At 41.3% G+C, this 21,920-nt stretch overlaps 1 protein-coding gene across 1 annotated transcript in view; it reads right to left on the bottom strand.

The window, feature by feature from the left end:
- The window catches only part of ADARB2 (adenosine deaminase RNA specific B2 (inactive)), a 320,228-nt gene extending 300,689 nt beyond the window's left edge, over positions 1 to 19,539 (bottom strand). The window contains exon 1 of the mRNA XM_013296422.3: positions 19,196 to 19,539. Within this exon, the coding sequence (XP_013151876.2) occupies positions 19,196 to 19,295 (100 nt within the window). The 5' untranslated portion in view covers positions 19,296 to 19,539. The remainder of the gene's footprint in view (positions 1 to 19,195) is intronic.
- Positions 19,540 to 21,920: the final 2,381 nt, after the last annotated feature.

Here is a 21,920-nt window from a genome sequence, read left to right as displayed (position 1 = left end):
TATGGCATGAACCACTGCACCCTCAACTCTCTGCACCTTCAAGATATGGCAGTCTGGCACTTAAAAAAAATATATGTGCATATATATATATATATGTGTGTGTGTGTGTGTGTGTGTGTATATATACACCAAAAGAAAACAAAAAGAAAAAGCAAAACAAAAAACCAAACTATCACCTCAATAAATCCATTACTGATGCTTTGGCACCCAACATGAATTTCCTTGCCTGCCAAAGAGGTTAGAGTTAAACTTCTTTTCCTATTTCAAACTAGTTTAGGAAGGCTTATCAGTTGTATATGTAAATGTGTAAGTGTTTCCCAGTGGAAAGCTTCCACTCAGCTGTGCAACATGTAAATCAAAACATGCTTTCTTAATAACAAGGGCTTGTTTTGATCAGGAAGGACTGATAAATTGATTTCAGCCTGAGGATAAAGAAGGCTGGGCTTTAGGCATGTAAAATTGGTAAATATTTATCTTTCACTTTTGTTCTTTCCCAGCCAAAAGCATCTTAAGAGCGCCATCTGTTTTCTTGCCATAGAAAGAAAGAAATTAGGGTTACCACGCTCCCTGTTCTTATTTATCTGATTTTACCTTGAATTAATTGTTAGAGAACCGTCCCCATTTGAGAAGGTTTTAGTTCTGCCACTGGCTAGGATAAAGGCTCCTGTTCCTATACACTGCTTGGCTTGTTTGTCTCCGGGGTTTTTATTTCAGCTAGAATGGCAAAAGGAATTACACTATTCTAGTGGAAAATGAATGGGATTTCCTCATTTCAGTTTATTATCTTCATCTATTTCTCTCCACTAAAGAAGACAGAAAAGTCCCACTCATCCTCCTGCCCTCCCCTGGCCGCCAGAGAAAGTGGAATTGTACCATTAAGCCTCGAGTGCTTTACATATGCAAACATAAACAGAGAGCTTACAGGAAAGCAGGAGAGATCTTCCCTATCCATATGTTCATCTCCTTCCCTTTACCTAAACCAGACGATTACCTCAGCAGCTCAGCTGTGTTATTGAGACATTTCAGCGTGAAATTTGTTTTTCCTCACTGAACTTTAAGCGGAATTTCAAGTGCCAAGTCTCCAAAGCCAAGTGGGGCTATTAAGAGATAATTACTAATTATGCTAATTTAAGAAGTTGTGCTATTTCTTTCCCTGGTCATTTTATCTGCAGCTCTCCTGAGAGAACAGTCCCCATTCAATGTTAATAACCTTTCCAGGCTAAGCATTCAATAGAGGACAGTGTGTCCTAAACCCTGGAATATTTTACAGTTAATCTAGATCTGTGGCTGTAAATTAGAAAGAGAAGCAAGTTGCACTAATGCTAATGACTTATGCTATTAATTTTTTGCAGTAACAGAAATATCTGATTCCTCTCCATTCATATATTGATATAGCCTTTTGCTGATGGTTTTTTTTAAATGAAAGAGTCCTCAGTGACTTGAAATTCAGTACACCAATAATATTTTTCAGTGATCATTTTCTAATCCCACCATTGCAAGCTCCTATAATAACAGATTAAAACAAAGAACAGATTTGATTTGCATTTTCTAAATGTCTCATTTATTTTTGCCTGATTTATGTAAAGGTATGAAGCATACCTTTCCCAGGTTCTATACACTGGTTTTACTTTTTTTCTTTTCTTTTTCAAGACAGTAGTTATTGGGTAGATCATATTAGTCTGTGAAGTATGCCGGCAGAACAAGAGACTTTATTATTTTTAAAAATAAAACACTGACTTTAGGTTTTATCTGATGTATCACTCCATCCCTGTTCTGTAGCGAAACATATATATTTTATAATTTGTTTGTGGAGTGGCAGTACCCAGAGCCTTCTTGACTTGTCTCCCCTTCCAAACACAGAGGCACCAAGACAGCCCTCCTGCCACCCTCCCTTGTTGATAAAACCTTGTTTCTCTGCTCCTTGGAATGGTATGAGCACGATGGCCCCAGACAACATCCAGGATCCGAGCACCCTGCCTTAGGAGACCATGGTTACTCTGATGCGAATTCCTGCAGTACCTGGGCTTGCGGGCATCCTACGGAAAGCCTGTGTGCCTGAGAGCAGCTCCATGGGATGCAGGCTGCAGGGCCACCCTGTGTCAGCACAGCATGAACACCATAACCAGGCGGTGGAGGACAGGGATGTCCAACAGCAGAGGAATAACATGGGCACAAGCGTGCGCCCGCAGGGAGGGCAGGGCCTGGCCCACCGGCCCTGGCTGCCTCCCCCTGCAGGGCCAGTGCTTATGGGGGCTGTGGCTGCCTTTGCAGAATAAATAAACCCCCGTCCTCTTTGGAGCTCATCATCTAGCTCGGTAGCTTGCTAAATCACGTACCAGCAGGGTTTTTTAATGAGTGGAGTCCCTTGCTTCACAGCCACTGGCACTGATGCAGCTACCTCCAGGCCCATGTCCGCAGGGGCGCTGGGCGGGGGGCTGCACAGCAGGGCAGGGGCTGTGCCATTGCAGCCACAGCTCCCACAGCTCACCAGTGTGCTGAGCCACCGCGTCTGGCCAGGCTGCGGTGGGGCCAAGCCCCCTCTGTGAGACCCTCTCACTGCCACCTGACAACATCAGCCGGAGCCTCCTCTGAAGACCAGAGGCTGCCCTTGCTGCACGTTAGGGCTCCCAGGAGGGAATTTTTAGCAGAGTTTACCTCCCTAAACACTGGCTGCAGTGCGCCGGCAGGAAGGGGACACAGGTGTGCTGCTGGATTTGCCCTCACGCTGCCCACCAAACCCAGCAGGGCATAAATGGCTCCAGGCACTCATGGGGGGCCATGGCTGTGGTATTGCAGCTCAAGAGGAGAGTGCAGAAAACAGGAGACATCCAAAATATTTTAATAGGAATCGGGCATATATTCTACTTTTTTTTTGCCATTTGCAGCAGCTAGATGCAAACTAACTAAGCAAAGATCCCTTCCACACAACCAAAATAAAAATGAGGATTGAGCAACAAGAAAACAAAGGATAGCAGTTCATGCTTTGATTTTTCACGATTTTAAAACCATATGCAGGACTAAAACCACTGGGCAGATTTTTTTGTTTCAAGTTAAAGAATGTAAATATTCAAAATCTTGGGTAGCATCTATTCCTAGAAAATGTAACACGCAGCCCTCAGCCTCCGGTTCAGTACTCCCAACATAGGAGTGGGAGGACTGTGCTCACATGAGACATGAATTAGGGCCTAAAAATATGTCCTAGTAATAAAGGAGGAGATAATTTGAAGTTTCAGCTTTGCCAGTTTCAGAAAAGAACTTCATTTAGCAGAAATTCATTTTGCAAGTGTGTGAACCTGCCCCCAGACCCCAGATAACAGTCAGGTAAGACACGTCTTCCTTGCTGAAGGGGCTGGGGGAGCCAACAGGCCACTGTGCTCCCACCATGCCACCAGCAGACATAAGAAACACGGCTGTGTGTCTCCCTAGTAACAAACCTCTCACAGGTTCATGTGAGCACATCCAGCAGAGCTGGCTGCTATTTGGACCATCCTGTGACCCCAAAATTTCAGCAGCTCACTCACACACACCAGACAGAAGTCCCTGACCTGCATCTGGACAGACACACACAGGGTTCATGGACTTCCTAAAACAGCGCTATGGAACACACATGCAGAGGCAACACAGATGTGTGCCTTGCGTGCGAGCCTCACATCAGCTCTCCCGGTGGAGGACACGTTGTTATAGGTGGGGTCTCGCATCTCCCCTAAGCCCCATCAACCCTTGAGACATTGCTTCTTCTAAAGAAACACTCTCTTGCCCCAGAATTCAGCCTAACCAAGTAGCATCAGAGCCAGCTGCTCCTTGCTGAACATTGCTCTCCAAAGACAGCAGCTGAGGGGAGGCCGAGAAGAGAACAGTGCAGCTGGACAATAGGAGGCTGTAAGTGAATAAACATCTGCAAGAGATGAGATCTCTTTAAAAAAAAAACAAAAAACAACACACCACCAAAAAAACAAACCAAAGAGAAAAAAAGAGGCAGTTGAGAGGAAGATGCTGTACCTCCTGAAAGGCCTGCAACATTTAAAATTAGTTCTTCCTGGAGAACGAAGTGAGCACTAGAGACTGTTTCAAAATGCTTCACGGGCTCCGTTAGTCACAGACACACTTGCTCTGTGCACTCTGGAAAACTGGCAGACTGGAATCACAGCCTCAGAAAGGCACTTCACATTGCTAATTCTAGCTGAAATGAAGTTTTCTGCACATGTTATTTCTTATTCATATTTGCAATTATTTTTTAATCTAGTATCTACAAAGATAGCACAGATTTGTGAAAGAAATACAAAAATCAGTTGATTTTTTTTTTACATTAGCTGTTTTCTTTCCTCTTTTATTTCCATAATGAAAATATTTATAACTATATTATTTTACAGTATTGTTCCAAAACCTGCAGTAACCCTGTTGGGAAGCATTGGGAGCTCTCAAAGATTTTGAAAGGCTCACATTGCATGAATAACAGAAATGCGTATTTGCAAGAAACCCCAGCAGCTGGTTACCACCATCAGGCCTTTAACCAATATACGGAAGAGCCTTAATACCCCACTTTGGCCCAGTTCACGCCAAAGAGAACAGGGTCCTTCGGATGACTAAGTTCATGTGGGTATCAGGAGAAACAAGCAACTTCTGCATAAATTATGTGACACTTGGAGACACCCCCTTACTTTTGGGTAAAGAAGTCCTCTCTGTGCTGCTGCCTGTTGCTTGAGACTGTGACTAGGAGAGAAGGTTGGATAAGCAAAGAAATAACTGTATGTGCCACTTTTCTAGCTGTCCTGACGAATGTACAACATCTTGGCAGAATTTCTCTTCCACTATTCCTTCACGCTGTGAGGGGGGAGAGGAAGTTTGCCAGCCCATGATTTCCAGCTGTAAATAGGTAATGGCAAATGGATACACAATCCCCCTTCAATCCCTTGAAATGTCAATCCTGGCTATACCAAGACACATGGGGGGGTTGGGGGGGTGGTGGATGGTCTTATTTTTAGGGGAATTGGTTGGTTCTGGCAAAAATGCCAGCTTGGGGCTGGCATTTGGGGGCGGGGGGGGGGGGGGGGAAGGGGGGGAAGGGTGGTGGTGGTGAATGGACTTATTTTTAGGGGAATTGGTTGGTTCTGGCAAAAATGCACAGCAAGTGCAGCAGAGAAAAAATGCTCCCTGCAGAAGATCTGAGAAAACAGGCTTCATGTGGAAATCTTGACAAGGAGCTGAGGGAAGCTCAGACCTGAACTTCTGAAGAAGCATGGTCCCTTCACTGCCACCAGCAGTTGGTACAGCTGCAGGTCTTGTAATGTGATTTTCTGAAAACCATAGGTTCTGGCATCCTATGATTGAATGAAATTCTGGATTTATTTACTTTTCATAAATATACAAATAAATGTACGTTTCTATCTCTCACCTTTGCAAAGAAAATTTTGAAAATATAAACTGATTAAAGTTCTGAAACAAACAATTCATCTCTATCATTATCTTTTCCCAGCCACAGTTTCTCTAAGTTGATTCTTGAAAAAATGGACATCTGAGGTCCAAAATTTCTATAAAAGAATGCAAGTTGTGGACTCCTTGACTTTCACCATTTCCCTGTAGCCCATCAGCATGGATTTATTTTCAGGCGAAGAGCCCAGATAACACAGAGTGTAACATTTCACCCTTAATAAAGGACAAACAATAATCACGATGGGTACAAGATGCAAAGAGATGAATTACAAGGCAGATGTTCAATTTTGTCTTTTCAGCTAAGATTATAAATGGTCTGAGCCTAAGAGAAAAATTCAGAGCCTGAAACTGAAGGTTTGCTAATTAATCAGTTATAACAGCATAGGGGATTACAAAACATGATTAAAACACACTTAAACAAGAAAGACAAAAGAGGATGGCAAAGGGAGTATGGAAGCAGCTCTGTCAACAGAGAAATATCTCTACACAAGCTGGTGAAAACGATGCAGCTTGTAAAAAACTTGTGCTTAAGAATCAAAAAACAGCTACAACAAAAAGACAATGTTATGATCTAAATCCATTCCTGGAAAATTTGCCCAATGTTTATTAAAAAAATCAGGGTTTGAGCCAAGCTTCTTATGAAGCCTAAGACAAAACTTCCAGTGAGTTCAGCCCTTTATATAAATATGCATACCCGTTAATATACGCGTTGCTGGAGCACATATTGGCACATTAATATGCATAGTACTAGAGTGACTGTGTTTAAGTATATAAATAGAAATTGAATATAAACATATGCATTCATAGCTTTGAAGTTCCATTACTAACAAAACAGCGTAGAGAAATTATTAGCATTTTTACATTATGATTTCTGTTTAAACCAGATACTGAACTGCTACTGATTCTTACTTACGAGGCGTTCAACAGATGGGGAGTCTAGACTGATAACTTCTGTGCTATGCAAGTATATTTTTAAAACTCCTTTAATGTGAAATTCTGATGCTGTGTTGCAGGGACAAAATAAAGTGCTTTCCTGAGCATGCAATTTTATCTTCCTTGTTTTCTTTTTGAAACTCTAATTTGGCAGTGAACTACTACTGATATGCCAGTTAGCATGACCATAACCCCTATAAAAATTACTGCCAAGGTCAATCTCCACTGAAGACAACATGACCTCACATGTGAGGATGACCTATGAGATGAAGGTCCCATAAGCAGCAGGGGCTGGTGCACCTGAAAAAGAAAGATTCCCATGTAACAGCACAGGATCGGGCTCCTATTCTCTTAGTCTCGATTCTGCTCTCAACCTTTTCCTCTTTTCTAGTGGAAATAAACAAATAAATGGTGCTTTTGTTCACAAATTCTCAGCAATGGTGATGCATGCATATTTTCTGTAATATTGCCTACTCAACAAAAATTAATCTACAACTTTAATGTACGTAATGGTTGAAAGTGAACATTATACAAGTGAAAAGAGAAAATATTTTTTTTCTAGTTTTGGGAAATGAACGCAATAAAGTTTTATTCCTTTAGAAATACCGCTGTTTACTATCTACACAATTTTAAACTATATTACTTAGGTAGCTTTTATTTGTGTGGTTCGTTACTTGCCCTAAGAGACTTCATTTGTTCAAAGTATGAACTTATTCTAGATTTAAAATAGTAAAAGCAAACTAATATAAAACCATAATGAAATCACCTTCAAATCTGCTTACATTCTCACTTTTCATACAACCCCCCCATTCACATAAATAATCCCCTAAATTTCTCTGAGATTATTCCAGCAAATCCTATGCCCATCAAATCCTAAAACATGCTCCACCTGCTAGTGAAACTATAACAGTAATTGTCTGGGCTTTTATCTAATGAATATGCATTACAGCAGTCAAAACAGAATTCTAACTTAATCTACATTACTGGGGAAAGTTTCTGGAACAAGCTGTTGCAGGGAAATTTATGTAATATGTTGTCAACATTCGGCAAAGACAAGCTGTCTGCTAGAAAGGGCTGATAGAAACCAGTTTCCAGCATTTGGGCAGGGAGCTGCATTGTTGCTGTGCTTAAGCCATGCTTTTGGCCACAGATGTGCTGCGAGCATCTCATCTCCTCTAGCGTGCCTGCCCACCTGTACTTCATCTCTATGCAAAGCTTGTGCTGACAATCACTGAGAAGTCTCTTTTTGCCATGTGGGTTTCAGTGAGTCATCATCATCTCTTCTACAATGCACAAACTCACTGATACCTGCTGGAGCCCGGGGAAATGACAGATGGAAATTCAGTCAATTGTCTGTATGAGGTCTGTGCATGATTGCATCTGCAGACAGGTATGTGCCCGAGCCAGCATTTGAAACAATATAGCATGGGGCAAACCAACAAAAGGAAAATTACCTGAAAACAAGATTAACCAAGATTAAGAAACCACTCTCTTCATCCAACTGCCTGCATATGAAGCACACATTGCTTTTGCGATAATGGCCATTATAGTAATAGTCTCAGCCCCTTACCACTACTTTTTGCTGTCTCCTATTTCTGCCTAAACAGCGCAGAAACTAGCTTTACATGCCAGTGTCAGCGAAACATCTATTCAGCTCAGAATGTGGCAGGAAGATACGTTTAGACGTGCTAAAACAGAACGAGCCCTAAGAAATACATGCTGGCAAGTAAGTGCATTAAAGAATTTTTATATGTAGACAGTTTTTTGGAAAAGAGAACTTCTTATTCAGTTTCTGATTCCACAAAAAATTGAAACATTTGCATATTTGTATGCAGATCTTGTTACTTATTATTTACTGGTTTTCTGAGCAGCAATAGAAAGACCGAACAAGTGGTTTTGCTGTTCTAAGGCCATACGTTACCTCAAAGACCTTCAATGATATATTATTGGTCTTATCCAGATAGCAATCTCACATATACTTTCATTTTCATAATTTGTATGAATAACAACTGCTTTAGTAGGTGAGGATACAAACAATGGGTTTAAGATAGTAACAAGGGGAAGAAAGAGAAGGGTGTTTTGGTAAAGAAAGAAACAAATTTACAAAGTGCAAATATGTGATAAACACATGGATTTTCCGTGTTACATACATGATGTTTTATTTTAAGACCAACTGGCTTTTTGGAGCCTTTGCGGTTATCTTTTTAATCATTAACAATAGATTGAGACAGCTTCTATATTGTTTAATTCATACTCCCGTTAAAACAGCTCTCTACAAGACCCAAAGCAGCATGTAATTTGTTACTTCTTGCTTTAAGTTAATTTTGGAGACTCTAAGATGAGGACTTAGAGTTTTCTGAGGCAAAATTAAAGTATAGGGAACAGAATTTTTTAAATTGTTTTTAAATTTTAGAATTTCTTTCCTGGACTTAGAAACCAGGGCTTGGTTCTTTTTTTCATCTTAGAATTCTCTGCCACATTCTAGTCAGATTATTTTATGGTTAAAGAGTACAGTCAATTTACAGTAGTTTCAGCTAAAGTGGAATAGTCGGCTGGTCTTCCAAGAAGCACATGCATATACAAAATTGATGAACTACAGGCAAGGCACAAATGTAGGCACTGTAACTAAGATTTTTAATGGAAAGTTATGAAATATAGATACGATCTAATCCTACTAAAATTAAGTGATTCATTTAAAAGGAGAATCCTCATTTTTTTAAAAAAAAAATCTGTAACAGTTTGAATCAATTCCATAAGCAAATTCTCGTAACATCTGAAGGCATTAATGCATGTTATAAAAACAGAGTTATTCTACACACATGTCAGCAATGTGCTGCTAATATTGAAGAAAGTTTCCTTTTAAATATAACCTCGGATCCAGAGAAATCTTGCCCTCAGCATGTATAACAAGCCATTCATGGCAGAAATCAAAGGTCTCCAGGAACTGAAGAGCAAAAGTGATTTAACACCAAAGAAGAATCTGATCCCATGCATTTGTTTACACACGAAATAGATAAGTAAATAAAAAGCCCTTTTTCAAACACCACCAGGCAGAACTGTTTTGCAAACAACTGTAGCAGGCTGCCTTGCAGGCAGGGATTATACCTGCTTCTGCCTGCGAGTGCTGGCTGCCTGCATGCAGCCTGGCACACCGTCCGCCCTGAAATGAGCGGTGCTCCCAGGGACCTGCCATGTCACACGAGTATTTTGCAATGATAGACCTAAGCGATGTGATGCAAAGACAGAAAAGATGGGTAAGAACGAGAAACAGTTCCTTTTGATACTTGGAACGGGAGCTGCTGCCTCCTGAAGTCGTATCTCTTGCTAATTAACTCTGCAAACGATTAACTGCCCTGACTCAGTTTCCCTCTCTGTAAACAGGGGGAATGTGGCCTCTCTCTGTCTGTAAGAGTTAATAATGACTTTCCATAAATACTTTGAGCATCTACCTAGTCTGATTACACTGATGCATTTTTATTAACTCTGGGCAATAAGAGTCCTTGCTGGCTGGGGTGAGTTGGAATTATCTAAAAAGGATGATCTTCATCACTGGCAGGGAAAATAGTCCAATGTGCATTACATCATGAAAGTATAAATTTAATAAGGAATTCACTGGTAGCCTTCAGGAAAATCTGCCAAAACTTCTTTGTCTATGGTTTCTTACCTCATTTAAGCAGAATGTATCACCTGCCTAAAGATGTGCCTGAGCTAACTGATCTATAAAGCAGTGTTCTGTTAAACTACTTCTATTACTAATCACATTTCTAAACTGAAAAAGGCAGTTTCATTTCTGACTAATCAAAACCAGTGTACATTTTTTTTTTTTGACACCTAATAACCATCTTCTGGTAACTGGCACTGTTAGTATCTCACTGCCTGTTTTTACCTTACATTTCACACCTTGTATTATACCATGCAAAGATTCCAAAATTCTTCAGGTTTTTTTTTTTTTAGCAAAACAAATGCAGAAATAAAGTCTCATTTTAAAAGTATTATTGGCAGCATATGAGTTAACCTAGAAAGGCTAGCTTTTGGCTTGTGCTGGCAGAACCAAAATGCTTCACATTTATGCTTGAGTACTGTATATTCCCTCTTCTTTCTGTGTATGAAATCTAAAGGATTTGCAGTGAAACTTTTTTCTTTTTCTTAAAAAAAAAAAAAAAAAGGATCGAATGACTTGTGCTTATGGATTCTAGCAGAAGGCACAAAAAGTGCTCCTTGTGGGCACAGCACCAGGTAAAGCAAACCTCTGTCACACAGCTGTAAAAACTGGCCATTATAAACATGAACTGAAAACGAGTCAAGTATATTTTAGAAACAGATTTTACAGACACACATCAGATGCTTTAGCATAAATAAATTATAAACACAGATCAATCAATAATCTTTGCAGCAGTTGCAGCTGGAGGAGACTGCTGTCAGTGATATTAGAAAACATTCCCTTTTTTGTATGGTTTCTTTTAAACTCCTAAATCTAGGAGCAGCAAGAGCTGAGCTCCAATTTAATTACCATCTGCGCTGCTCAACAATGGAAGAAAGACAGACCACTGCGGCTCTGCCCCTTGACTCCCCAAATCACCCTTCATACTGACATGCAAATAGCAATTCACCATTGGCATGAGGGAGCAAAATTACAACCTGGAAATCAGCTAATGAAAGCTAATTTCAGTTAAATATTGTTCAAGAATCCATAGGCATTTTGCCTGGCGGTTTGTGGCAGGGCTGCTGGCATGGGTGTAATACAGAGCACAAGCTCAGGGTTGGCTTCTGCTCCCAGTTATGTCAGTTCTTCCATAAGATTCAGCTGGAGAAAGATCAGCACACAAAGAAACTTAAGCCCAAATCCACCTTTTTGGTAAAGGTTCAGGTGCTTCCTGACATAAGCATCTGTCTTCAGCATTCTGAATTATTTAGTTACTCAAAAAACATACCTACAAATATAGAATATAGAACCACCCTTTTAAAATCTCACTTATAAGAAGTTTCTTTCATTTGGTTTTTTTTTTCCTCACTCTAAAAAAAAATAATGTTATAGTCCTTGTGCAGTTCTGTCTTGTGATTTGTCTGTAAGACCATCAGTATTACTTAGAGGAAGATCATACACAAATATTATGAGAATGTTTATACACATATTTTTAAAATCACAAGTTTATACAACACATACAGATGGATGTGTATAAACACACAAATTATACAAACGTATTTTTTTACATCTCTAAAAATACTTCAATACAAAAATCCCTTATGTAAATATTTTTTGGACTCTACAGGCTTAAAGACCCTTTGTCTAATATAACTTGGAGTTTATTGTAGTCATTCATTTAATACTACTAGACAAGTGAAGCAAAAGTTTATATTCCATACAAAAATATATATATGTACATATATATTAAGGCACAGGCACAAGTATATAGGAGCATAGTTCTGCCACCCTGACTCATGCTGGGAAGTTTCAATTTCAGTTTTACTGGGAGTAGGGGCAGCAGCAGCAGGCCTTATGCAAAGGTAATACATTATTAGAATTGGCTTGAAAGCTGTCATTTTGCATTTGTTAAACCCCACTATTTATTCCTTAAATAGTCACAGTCTCTGAGAAGTGGCAAGAAGCGGGCAATTGCATAAAATTAGTTGTGTGTAAGTTTTCTTCTATGGAGATGGAGGTAAAATATCTGTCAATTTGTACTTATTTCTCCCCACTCCTCCCAGCAGCTTTGACTCTTCATGCTGATGTTTCATTAGCAGTTAGAGAAAGGTGACTCTGCTAATAATTTTGAGCACCATTTCTCTTATAAGGAACAAAGATAATGTAAAAAGGGGGGGGGGGGGGGGGGGAATATCACACTTTAACATGAAGTATTTTGCTGAGATCTACTTACTGCCCATTCCTCAGTCCTGAACTGCACATAAAACGCCACCAGAACGTACTGCAGGTTTCAGAAACAGCACTCGCAAGTGGCACACCTCCAAAATCAGATTCAATAGTTGGTACAGCACTGGGACCAAAACCTCACCCAGCAGGAACACTTTCACAAAGACAGACTATTGGTTTGCAGGGGTAATCTCCTACTACACAATATTCATCTGATGATGATGCACAAGCAGTCATGCCAGTAACTGCTTTTTTTCTGCTTAACAAATCATTGCATTTTTAAAGTTTGTCTGTACCCCCTTTTATGCCACTCTTTTGTTTCTTTTTGCAAGGGAATAAGAAACAGGTCGTTATCCTCCTAACCTCACTACAGCATCAAAGTAAGAGACTGGGAATCAGTCTCAACTTCAGTCTCTTTTTACATACATCATGCAGGGCGTTGAGTGGGAACAGAGAGGAAGGCGACTTAAAAAGCCATCAGGAATATTCCAAGGAAATGCGCCTGCCTTCCTCACAGCTGTGTTCCCGGTTTTGGGAGGCACACGGGCAGAGGGATGCACATTACCACTGCCGCGAAGCCAAGCAGAGAGGCACCTCCTGAACTGCCGTGCTACAGCTTCAGCTGTGACAACGGGAGAGTACAACAAGCCTCACAGTGAACAGGAGCGATTAAACTGCCTACAAATCACCTTCCCATGTAATCCAAGTGAGTCAGAAATCAGATATTTTCCTGAAAAAGAGGATTCATATCTCATATTAAAAAACCCAAATCCTTCTTAATGTATCCTACCTAAAGCCCAAGCCTACATCCACTGAAGCGAGCAGCAAACTTTCTAACGCTAGTCTCAGCTGAGCTAATCAAATAACTCAACTCCCTATGCACACATAAGTTCTGTTCTTCCATAGCTTGAATGAATGTATTTACCAGGCCAGCTACACACTGTATCAACAGAAAAAGTCCTTTCACTCCTATTAAACATGCTGAAATTCTGTTTCCTTAAAGGCCCCTGTTTTTGTGAATAAAAGAATCCGAAATAAATCAGAGTAGCCCGTTTACCTTCTTAAAAATCTTTCCTTCTTTAATATAATTCTACTGTTTTCTTTCTTATCCCCAAAGTAACAATATAAATCTTAATTTTCTTCTACTGAAATTTTACACATCTCTAATCCCATATTGCCATATGTTTCTGAATCCTCACTATTTCTAGTATTCCTTTTGGAGCGAGTAAAGCCAGAATGAAACAGAATATACCCAGTGAAAATAAACCTTTAATTCATTAACGACACTGTAATATCTTCAATATTAGCCACGCTGCTCTTCACACACTCTGCCCTGCTCTGTGCTTCCCCTGTTATCACGCTTTATTTAACAGAGATTTTCATTAAACCATCCATGGCGATGTCCAGTCCTTAGTTCAAAGTGGGTATTGTTAATTCAGAACCCAAACATACACCTTCATATTTCAAACCTATCATACGTAGTAAGAAATTCTAGACTGACTGAAAGGTGATAACACCATCCATTTAATGCTTTCTGTTATAGCATTAAATTTGATTATTTTATGACTCTGAGAGGGTTGCCTATTAGTATGGGTTGACAAGCTGCTTCCACCAGTTAAGAAAGCAGTCTTTTTAATATATTATATATCACAATATGCTGTTAAAACTCCTCTGGGTTCGCTGCTTCGTTTCAAATTCATATAGCTGGGAACAAAGGTCGGCTAGAGCAGAAAGGTAAGCACTTCGTTTTACTACTGGAACTTCAATAATTCGCAAGCAAAATGAGCTGTTTTACACAGAAAACATCAAGTTCATCACAGATGCCTTGAGAATGTTTTATCTACTGATGTGTATCAGCTTTTTTTTGTCTAGATAACTAATAGTTTACATGGAAAAAACGGTAAACTGCCTGAAAGGTTGTAGAGATAGTTAGCTGTAAACACAGGGATCAATTCAGGTTCATTACTACTTGCAAAACATATATAATATTGGCCAGCAGTAATTCAAAAGTAGTACAATTAACAGAGATCAGACAAACATTTTAATGTTGGCATTTTTAATGCAACTTGCTAACCTAAAGTGCATTAAAGGAACCTAAGAAAACAGTTTGCGCAGACCTTTGGTTACTTCAATATTTCATAAGGCAGTTTCATCTGATCTTTAATTTTTAGTGCAGTGTTTCCCATTTGTAGGGTATCCCTTCAAAAGAGATGCCGTTAAATCTTTTGAAAACTCCATTAATACCACTTAAACTGGAATTTGTAAGCAAAGCTCTCACCTTATGGGAGAATTTCCCTACCCAAATCACCAAGGAGAAGCTACAAAATTTTAAGCAATATGAAGCAATTTCCAACAGTATGATACTTTGCCACTAGCTTTATACACTTCTGCATCACCTCTGAAAAAAGCAAAATATCTGACTTAATTTCTGTGTTCAAAAAGGCAAAAATGGCTATATAAGTCCTTGCTCATGTAAGAGATGGTCAATATTTATATCAGTGGGTTTTATACTTACATAATTAATATTTTGAGATAAAAGTTGATATATTTTATTCCCTCTGAAAGTAAAATGCACCATTTTATTGTCCTCACACTTACGTGCTGTTGCTAGGTAGATACAACTCTGCTATAACCCAATCACTTGCTATTTAGATATGGACTCATGAATCCCATATTTTTATTCTAAATTTAAGTTCAGTCATCGTAGCTAATGTCCTTGATGCTATCTCAAATTGCTGTCATTACATGGATCACTGGAAATTGGAGGTAACAGTAAAAAAAGAAAAAAAGAAAGGTACCAAATTAAATGATGGATAAAGGTTTAATCAATTTAATTTTATCACTAAATCCAGTCCCTTCCTCTCGAGCTGTCAGGGGTTGAGATAAGCGGAACACATCCTGAAGCACGGCGCAATCCTGTTGTGGGGAAGGAGTTGTGTCCCTGAACCTCGCCAAGATGAAACACGCTCATTTATTACTTTGGCATTGCAGGATGATGAAGAACCAAGCTGGTTTCCTCCCTCCGTTCTCAGCACAATCTTTCTATTTCATTAATTTTTCATGGAATTTCATTTCACAATCACTTTGCCTCTCTCACCCGCTTGCTGCCTTTATTTAGTTTATTCTGTCAACTTTTGTTTCATGTCCTATTGTACCAGCAGCAACCTCAGCCATGCTTTCCACCACATCAGGGATACCATATTCCCTCCCGTTTCCAGTAATTAACTTTAATTGCTAGCTCTATAAAATGTCATTACAAATAAGGTGGCTTATTTGTTGTCTTATAGTGTAAAATAACCCAGAAGGGGCATACCTCCAATCACCCATTTCACACTAACTTTATATATGTTGATTTCTAAGAAGTTGCCGGAGGCTGCTGAAGTGTGGCCTTTTTAGTATTATCACTAAAAGGCAACTCTGCTTTTGTTTGGTCTGCTTGTAATCATTTATCTCAGAAAACAAGCCTCCTTTTCAAAATCTATACCACAGGCTATAAAATCTGCACAAATCGTGCCGAGGCCACTGTGCTGAATTCTGCCAGTGCTTTGTCATACTCGAGAGCCCTGGATGAAACACAACAAGAACCCACAAATACAGTAACTTTTTATAAAGCCTAAAAATTTTCAATGGATTTCTCTAAATCATTAGGCATAGTTTTCTAACATCTACTCATTTTATACACGCAGATTAAACAGAGAAAAACATAAAATACTTATTAATGCTTTTACACACAATTACTATGCAGACAATCTGGCAAGCATCCATATTTATTTTTCATTAAGTCTTTGAGAAACTAAGATTTTTACTTCCCACTGGGAGTTAACATACTTATTTTCTAAAAGACAATGAAAATATTCCTACCTATACTAATTTAATAAATGGTTATGAATATCACATTTTAGCTTTTTAACACACTTTGTGAGTGTAGTGTGAAACTGAATGAAATCTATGTTTGCAATGTGATATTCATTGCATGGACATTCAACGTTCAGTCTTCAAGGCGGGATCTTTATACTGAAAGGGTTGCTGGATTTCACAAGCGCAAAAATAAGATGCATGCAAATTAATTATTGGACAATGTTATTGTACACTGGAATCACACTCAGTGTCCTACACTTTTCAGTGTTCAGTTTGCATATATGGAAATTCTCTCTCTCTTTCAGCAAATTTTTATTGTTTTTTAGCCTAAATGCACAGGGAAATTCCACTATTCAGAGAACACTGTTTGCTTTCCTTACTTGAACTTGCTTTCTGCCCCCAGGAAACTCCTAAAACCAAATATTCAGGTGCAAAAGAAATGGAGTAAAGTGTTATAGCCAGACACACTAATTTATAATTCACACTAACCAGGACAAAAATATGACTGAAAACACAGAAAGAAAATCAGAAGAGGAAAAATGACGCTATTAAATAGAGAATAATATTTACTTCTACTGCTACACATTCCTAGATATTCTATCAGGCAATGTCTCAACCTTATTTTAAGCATAGTTCATATGTAACGTGTAATAAAATATATTAAGTTGTATAAGTAATTTCTTGAGTCCATCTTCTGAAGGAGTGGGGAAGTGACAGATAATTTCATTTCCTTGCTCTGATTAATGCTCAGTTTAAATTTAAGTCTACAGTGATTTATTTATTTTTTGGCTACATGGGTCCATAGGTATCTCTGTGTGTGTAAATATATGTGTGTAATTACAGACTTTAAAGCATCTACTAAAAGTATTCTTGCTATAAACAACAAAATATGTGCTGGAGAATAGTTAAAGGCAAGTGTCTTTGGTGTAATTCGCTACAAGGATTTTTCACAATCTAATAAACAGACCAAACCTGCAAAATAGTAGAGCCCATATTCATTCTCATAAAGGCATAGTAATTTATGAGCCTAATAAACATTTTCTTGACCAGTCTCCAGGATAGTCAGTTTTTTAAACAACACCTTTGCTTTAGACACCACCAAAAAAAGACACAGAAATAGATGATCAGTAAATAAACTAGCATAATAGTAAAATCCAACAGGTTTTATACTGGGCATGCCTGAAGTTACATGCATTTTTTTGCCTGCACAAATTTACAGGAATGTGTATTTTTATGAATATATACTGTGATGACATAAAATCAAAATCACAAGAAAACAAGCATTGTTCCCCATAATTAGTGTACTAACCAACTACATTATTTGGAAAGTGGCTGCAGTACCACATTTGGAGGAATAAAATAAAAAAAAAAATGAGCCTTTCAAGTGCATTCTTATTGATATTGGTCAGCCAGGCACCTTCCAGAATGCCATCAACCTCCAGCTGTGTATTCTGCAAATAGCTGCCATCTACCAAGTTATTGTTTAGGAAGTTTTTGTGGGTTTTTAAAGACATTCAATTTCCAACTTATTTTGGCAAAACATAGAGCAACAAAGGACACATCAGAAAAGTCTTATTGAAAGACTCACTTTTTTCTGCTTTTTAGAAACAAAATTAACACTTATGATGTACAACAAAGCAGTTTTTCTCCATTGCATCGGTTAATGGGTTACTCTTTCCTCTTGGCCAAGTGCAGGGACGCTAAAGCTAGACTAAGTTTGCATGTCCCTAAAAAAGTAGTTTTGCTAGATTAAATACAGCATAAAGAAGTCTGCAGAGCACAACTTCAGCACAAGTAGATTTAAAGAGACCGAGTACAGAAAGTGTCTCTTCACTTAAGTGTTTTAAATCAATTCTGTAACAGAGAGTAACAGAGACCAGGTGTCTGCTAAAGACACAGAGTAACAGTCAAGGTTACACCCCTACTCGAAGTCCTGATATATCTGCATGGCTGTTTTCACGTGTGGCCAGGTCACCGTTTGTTACTGTGATTTTGAATGGAGAGAGTTCAGAGATGAAAGTTAGAACAGTGACAGTCCAATGAGACAGTCTAGCATGGAGCATTTGACCAGCTACCAGACAAAGGCTGCTCTGACACCTTTCTAAAAAGTTACCAACTACTGCGCCTACCGGCTTTACCGTAATCAATAATTAAAAGACACTTAGCTAATGGCACCTACAATCAGGTTTTCTAAAATCAGCAGAAGATATAGCATATTCAGCCCGAGTTGACCAGCTAGCTAAAACTTGTGTTAGTCCCGCACAATGATGACAATTCCAGCTTAGACGCTATTTACTGCTTAGGGAAGCACCTGGAGTTGGCGCCTCCGCAATGAAGCGCCTTGCGGCTGGGCACCCTCGGCACCCTGCTTCTCCTGTCCCTTTATTTCACTTTAAAGTGTTCACAGCCTGTTGACTTCAGCTTTTGCAGGCAAAACGTCAAAAACCCGGCAGTAGTGTGTCATCCCTTCTACGGGAGGGGAAACAGGACAGCCTTGAGAGGAGCTTTTATCCAGGGCACAGTCCCCGTTCGCAATGACACCCTGTAGCTTCACTTTCCGTGCTTAGGGTAAGTAGCGCCTTCCTAAGGAAGGTCGCTCCGGGAAGGGGGACAGCACCGAGACAGCCGAACTCGGTAGACCTGATCTACAAAAAGACAAGAAGAGATAGCTGCGGGGGGCGGCCCGCCGGCCGGGCTGCGCGCTGCCCCGGGGGGCTCTGCCCTGCCAGGGGCCCGGCCGGCGGGCGCGGCGGGGGCCGGGGCCGCGGAATCCCCGGACGGCTCCGCCGCGCTGCCCCGGACAGAGCCCACCGAGACCCCGCCCGCCGGCACCCCCGCGGGGGTTCGGCCTCAGCCCCAAACGGAGGGGAGGGGGCGGAGAGGACCCGCCCGCGGGGCAGAGCCGCGGCCCCTCCGGTCTCCGGCCGGACCTCGCCGGTGGCGCAGCGGGGAAGGCGCCGCCCGCCCCGCACCGGCCGTCGGGGCAGCGGCAGGGCCGGTGCCGGTGCGCCATGCCCAGACAATAAAAACAGGAGCAGCCGGTGTCGTGCGAGAGACCGGCAGAGAGCGGGAGAAAAAAAAAGCCAAAGGTGAAAATTCCCTTACCTTTCCTCTTTGATCTCCTCCTCCTCCTTCTCTTGGACTTGCATTTCAGCTGCCCGCTCGGCCCTCCCGACGCCCTGCTGCTGCCCAGGACGGATGTCATGCCCGTACTTCAGCGGCGCGGCGCGGCACGGCACGGCACGGCACGGCAGCGAGATGTTTTCCTCCCGCGGAGTTTCTCCTCTTTCTGGAGGCGGCTTTTATAGCGCGGTGGGTAGGGCCGGCTGCTCGGCGCTGCCCAGCGCTCACGGCGAGGGGTCGCGCCTCCGCCCCGACGTGCCGGGCCCGGCCGGGGCGATGCCCGGGGGCGGCTCTGCCGGCCCCGCGCCCACTTTTTGCACCGCTGCGAGTTGCTGGGCACCGGCCGCTTTGAAGCCAACGGTGCGGGGGTGGGGGGTGGAGGGTGGTGGGGGGAGGCGAGGGGGGCGGATTTGCTGCTGCAAAGTCTCCCGCAGCCCAATCGCTCCCGCCGCCCTGCTCTGACATCAGCTCCGCCAGCCCTCGCCCCCCAGCCCCGCTCCCCCTGGGCGGCCGGCTGTGCCCGGCACCCGGGAGAACGCGAGGGAGAACGGCCCCGCAGGGACCGACAGCATCCTGCCGCCTGCCTGGGAGAAGCCGGAGGGGCAGCTTGCAAGAAGGGAGGCTGCAGGCTGGATTGCAAGCCTTTTCTGGTTTTCTTTTTTGCGCCCCCCCCCCCCCCCCCCCCCTTCTTGTTTTCCCCCTTTTCTGTTTTAGACCATGTGGACACTGAACACTGCTTCCAGAAATACAGAAATGCCGCTGCTGTCTTCCCCAGCCACACACTTAGTAGCCAGTTCACTAATTGCGTTGCTTATTATTCCCAGGGAAAGAGTATGAGTTTCTGTTGAAGGATCCCTGTGTCAACAAACCTTATGCAAGCGGATAAGTGTAGCGATTCCCCTTGAATCTCCGGTTATTTTTCAGGTACGTGCTCTGCTAAATTCAGGACCAAGGGCAAAAGCTCTGTGAAAAGAGGAGTGTGTTGTCGCTCAGACTCATACATTAACACTCCGCAGTGCCTCATTTAGGCAACTGTGCAATTAAAGTGTCGGGAGCAGAGGGGCTTTTACAGAGAGGAAAGATGACAACAGCATTCCTATGAAAAGCTTGGCTACAAAGCATTACACGTTCATTACAAAAAGCCCAGATATGCAACAGATAAGATACTGCGTTAAGTTACAAGGGACCTACTGTTTCTGTGCTCTGTCCTCCTTAGTTATTATCTAACTTAAAATTACAAATCTGGAAACCTACGCAGCAGATGGAAAACAGAGGAATATCAAGAAAAAATCATGCTAAATAATTAATGTCATCATTAGTGCTTACTGCATTTGTAGTTGGCTGGAGGAGCGCAGTAAAACCCTGTTTATCAGAACTCCTTTAATCTAAAACTTCCTCTTGCTGGAATGTAGGTTACGCAGCTCCTGCTGCTAAGCACTTCCACTGCAACTCTCCCAGCTATTAGAAACCCTCTGTGTTTGGCAGTTTTAGGCCTCTGTCATTTTTGGATGAGGCAGAGCTACACATTGCACAGATTTTCAAATTAAACAAACAAAAATATTTCCATTAAAGTCTCTAAAAGTGCTCATTAAACCAGGGTTTGGATATCACAAGCGTGACAAGGTGATGTCACCTCTTGGAGCCCACCCTTCACGAAGCAGGTTGCATATGGTAAGAAGGCCCTATGTACCCTCACTTCCAGCTATGTGGCACAGCACAGAGCACAGGGGGGAACTGCCTTCCCTACCTTACCAGCTAAGGCTGGAGAGCCTGTGAATTCTGACCCACATGGCTTGAATGTCAGATGTAATTCAGGAAGCCCTGTGTGAAAGTAGATTTTTACATGCCTACCTTTTACAGGTTACTGGCTGGATTTCTTTTTATAACATACACATCACTTAAAAGAATCAAACCTTTCAACTGCTATGTAGCTTAAGTAAACACCTCTTTAAATTGCTTCTGTTTCAGGGAGAAAAACAGGTCTGCAGGAAAACAGAGAGGTGCTCACTATTTTTTGTTTTTCGTTTGAGCCTTCAGCCTTTAACTTTTCTCCCCTTTTCCTTCTAGTTTCTGTTGTCCTGACCACAGCTGACCCTCATTTATTAACATGGCAAAATCTTGTAGCTGTGTGTGAGGTAGTAATGCTACCACAAAACCCACCTCACATTCAGCTGCACATCAAACTTCTGACCAGTCTGGAATTTAAGTCACTCAATTTAAAAGCCACATTTAGAAAAGTGTCTTCTATGCTTCAGTACCAATCTGTGTTCTATCCATTAGGGATCTAAAAGAGAAGCAAGATCCAATTAGAAAGAAAATAAGCATCCTGCAACGTTCATTCATTTTTAGGAGTGGCTTCAAGCTTAACACGTTCATTAAAGTTTCTGAAGACTTTCTTTTTGATAACATTTTGTTATATTCTTAAAATTACTGGGATCTGAGGTGCTAAGAAGATAGACTGGCGTTGCCAGTCCCTAGAGAAGTTGTGCTACCAACCCAACCCGAAAAGCCACCGATTCTCAGAAACTATCATTCAGTGCTAACAATTTCATTGAACTGCTTTTCAGTTCTAGGCATAGGCACGGCATCAGCAAGCCAACAGCAACAGCTGAGCTCTACTGGTAGTATAGCTCCCTCCTAGCCTGGTTGAAGGACTGGTGAAGGCATGAAGACAGCTGAAGTCATGTTGGTGGAAGGTGTCCCCTTG

Source organism: Falco peregrinus, chromosome 5, assembly GCF_023634155.1.
Source record: "Falco peregrinus isolate bFalPer1 chromosome 5, bFalPer1.pri, whole genome shotgun sequence".
NCBI classification, from domain to species: domain Eukaryota; kingdom Metazoa; phylum Chordata; class Aves; order Falconiformes; family Falconidae; genus Falco; species Falco peregrinus.
This window is presented reverse-complemented; position numbering and strand designations above follow the sequence as displayed.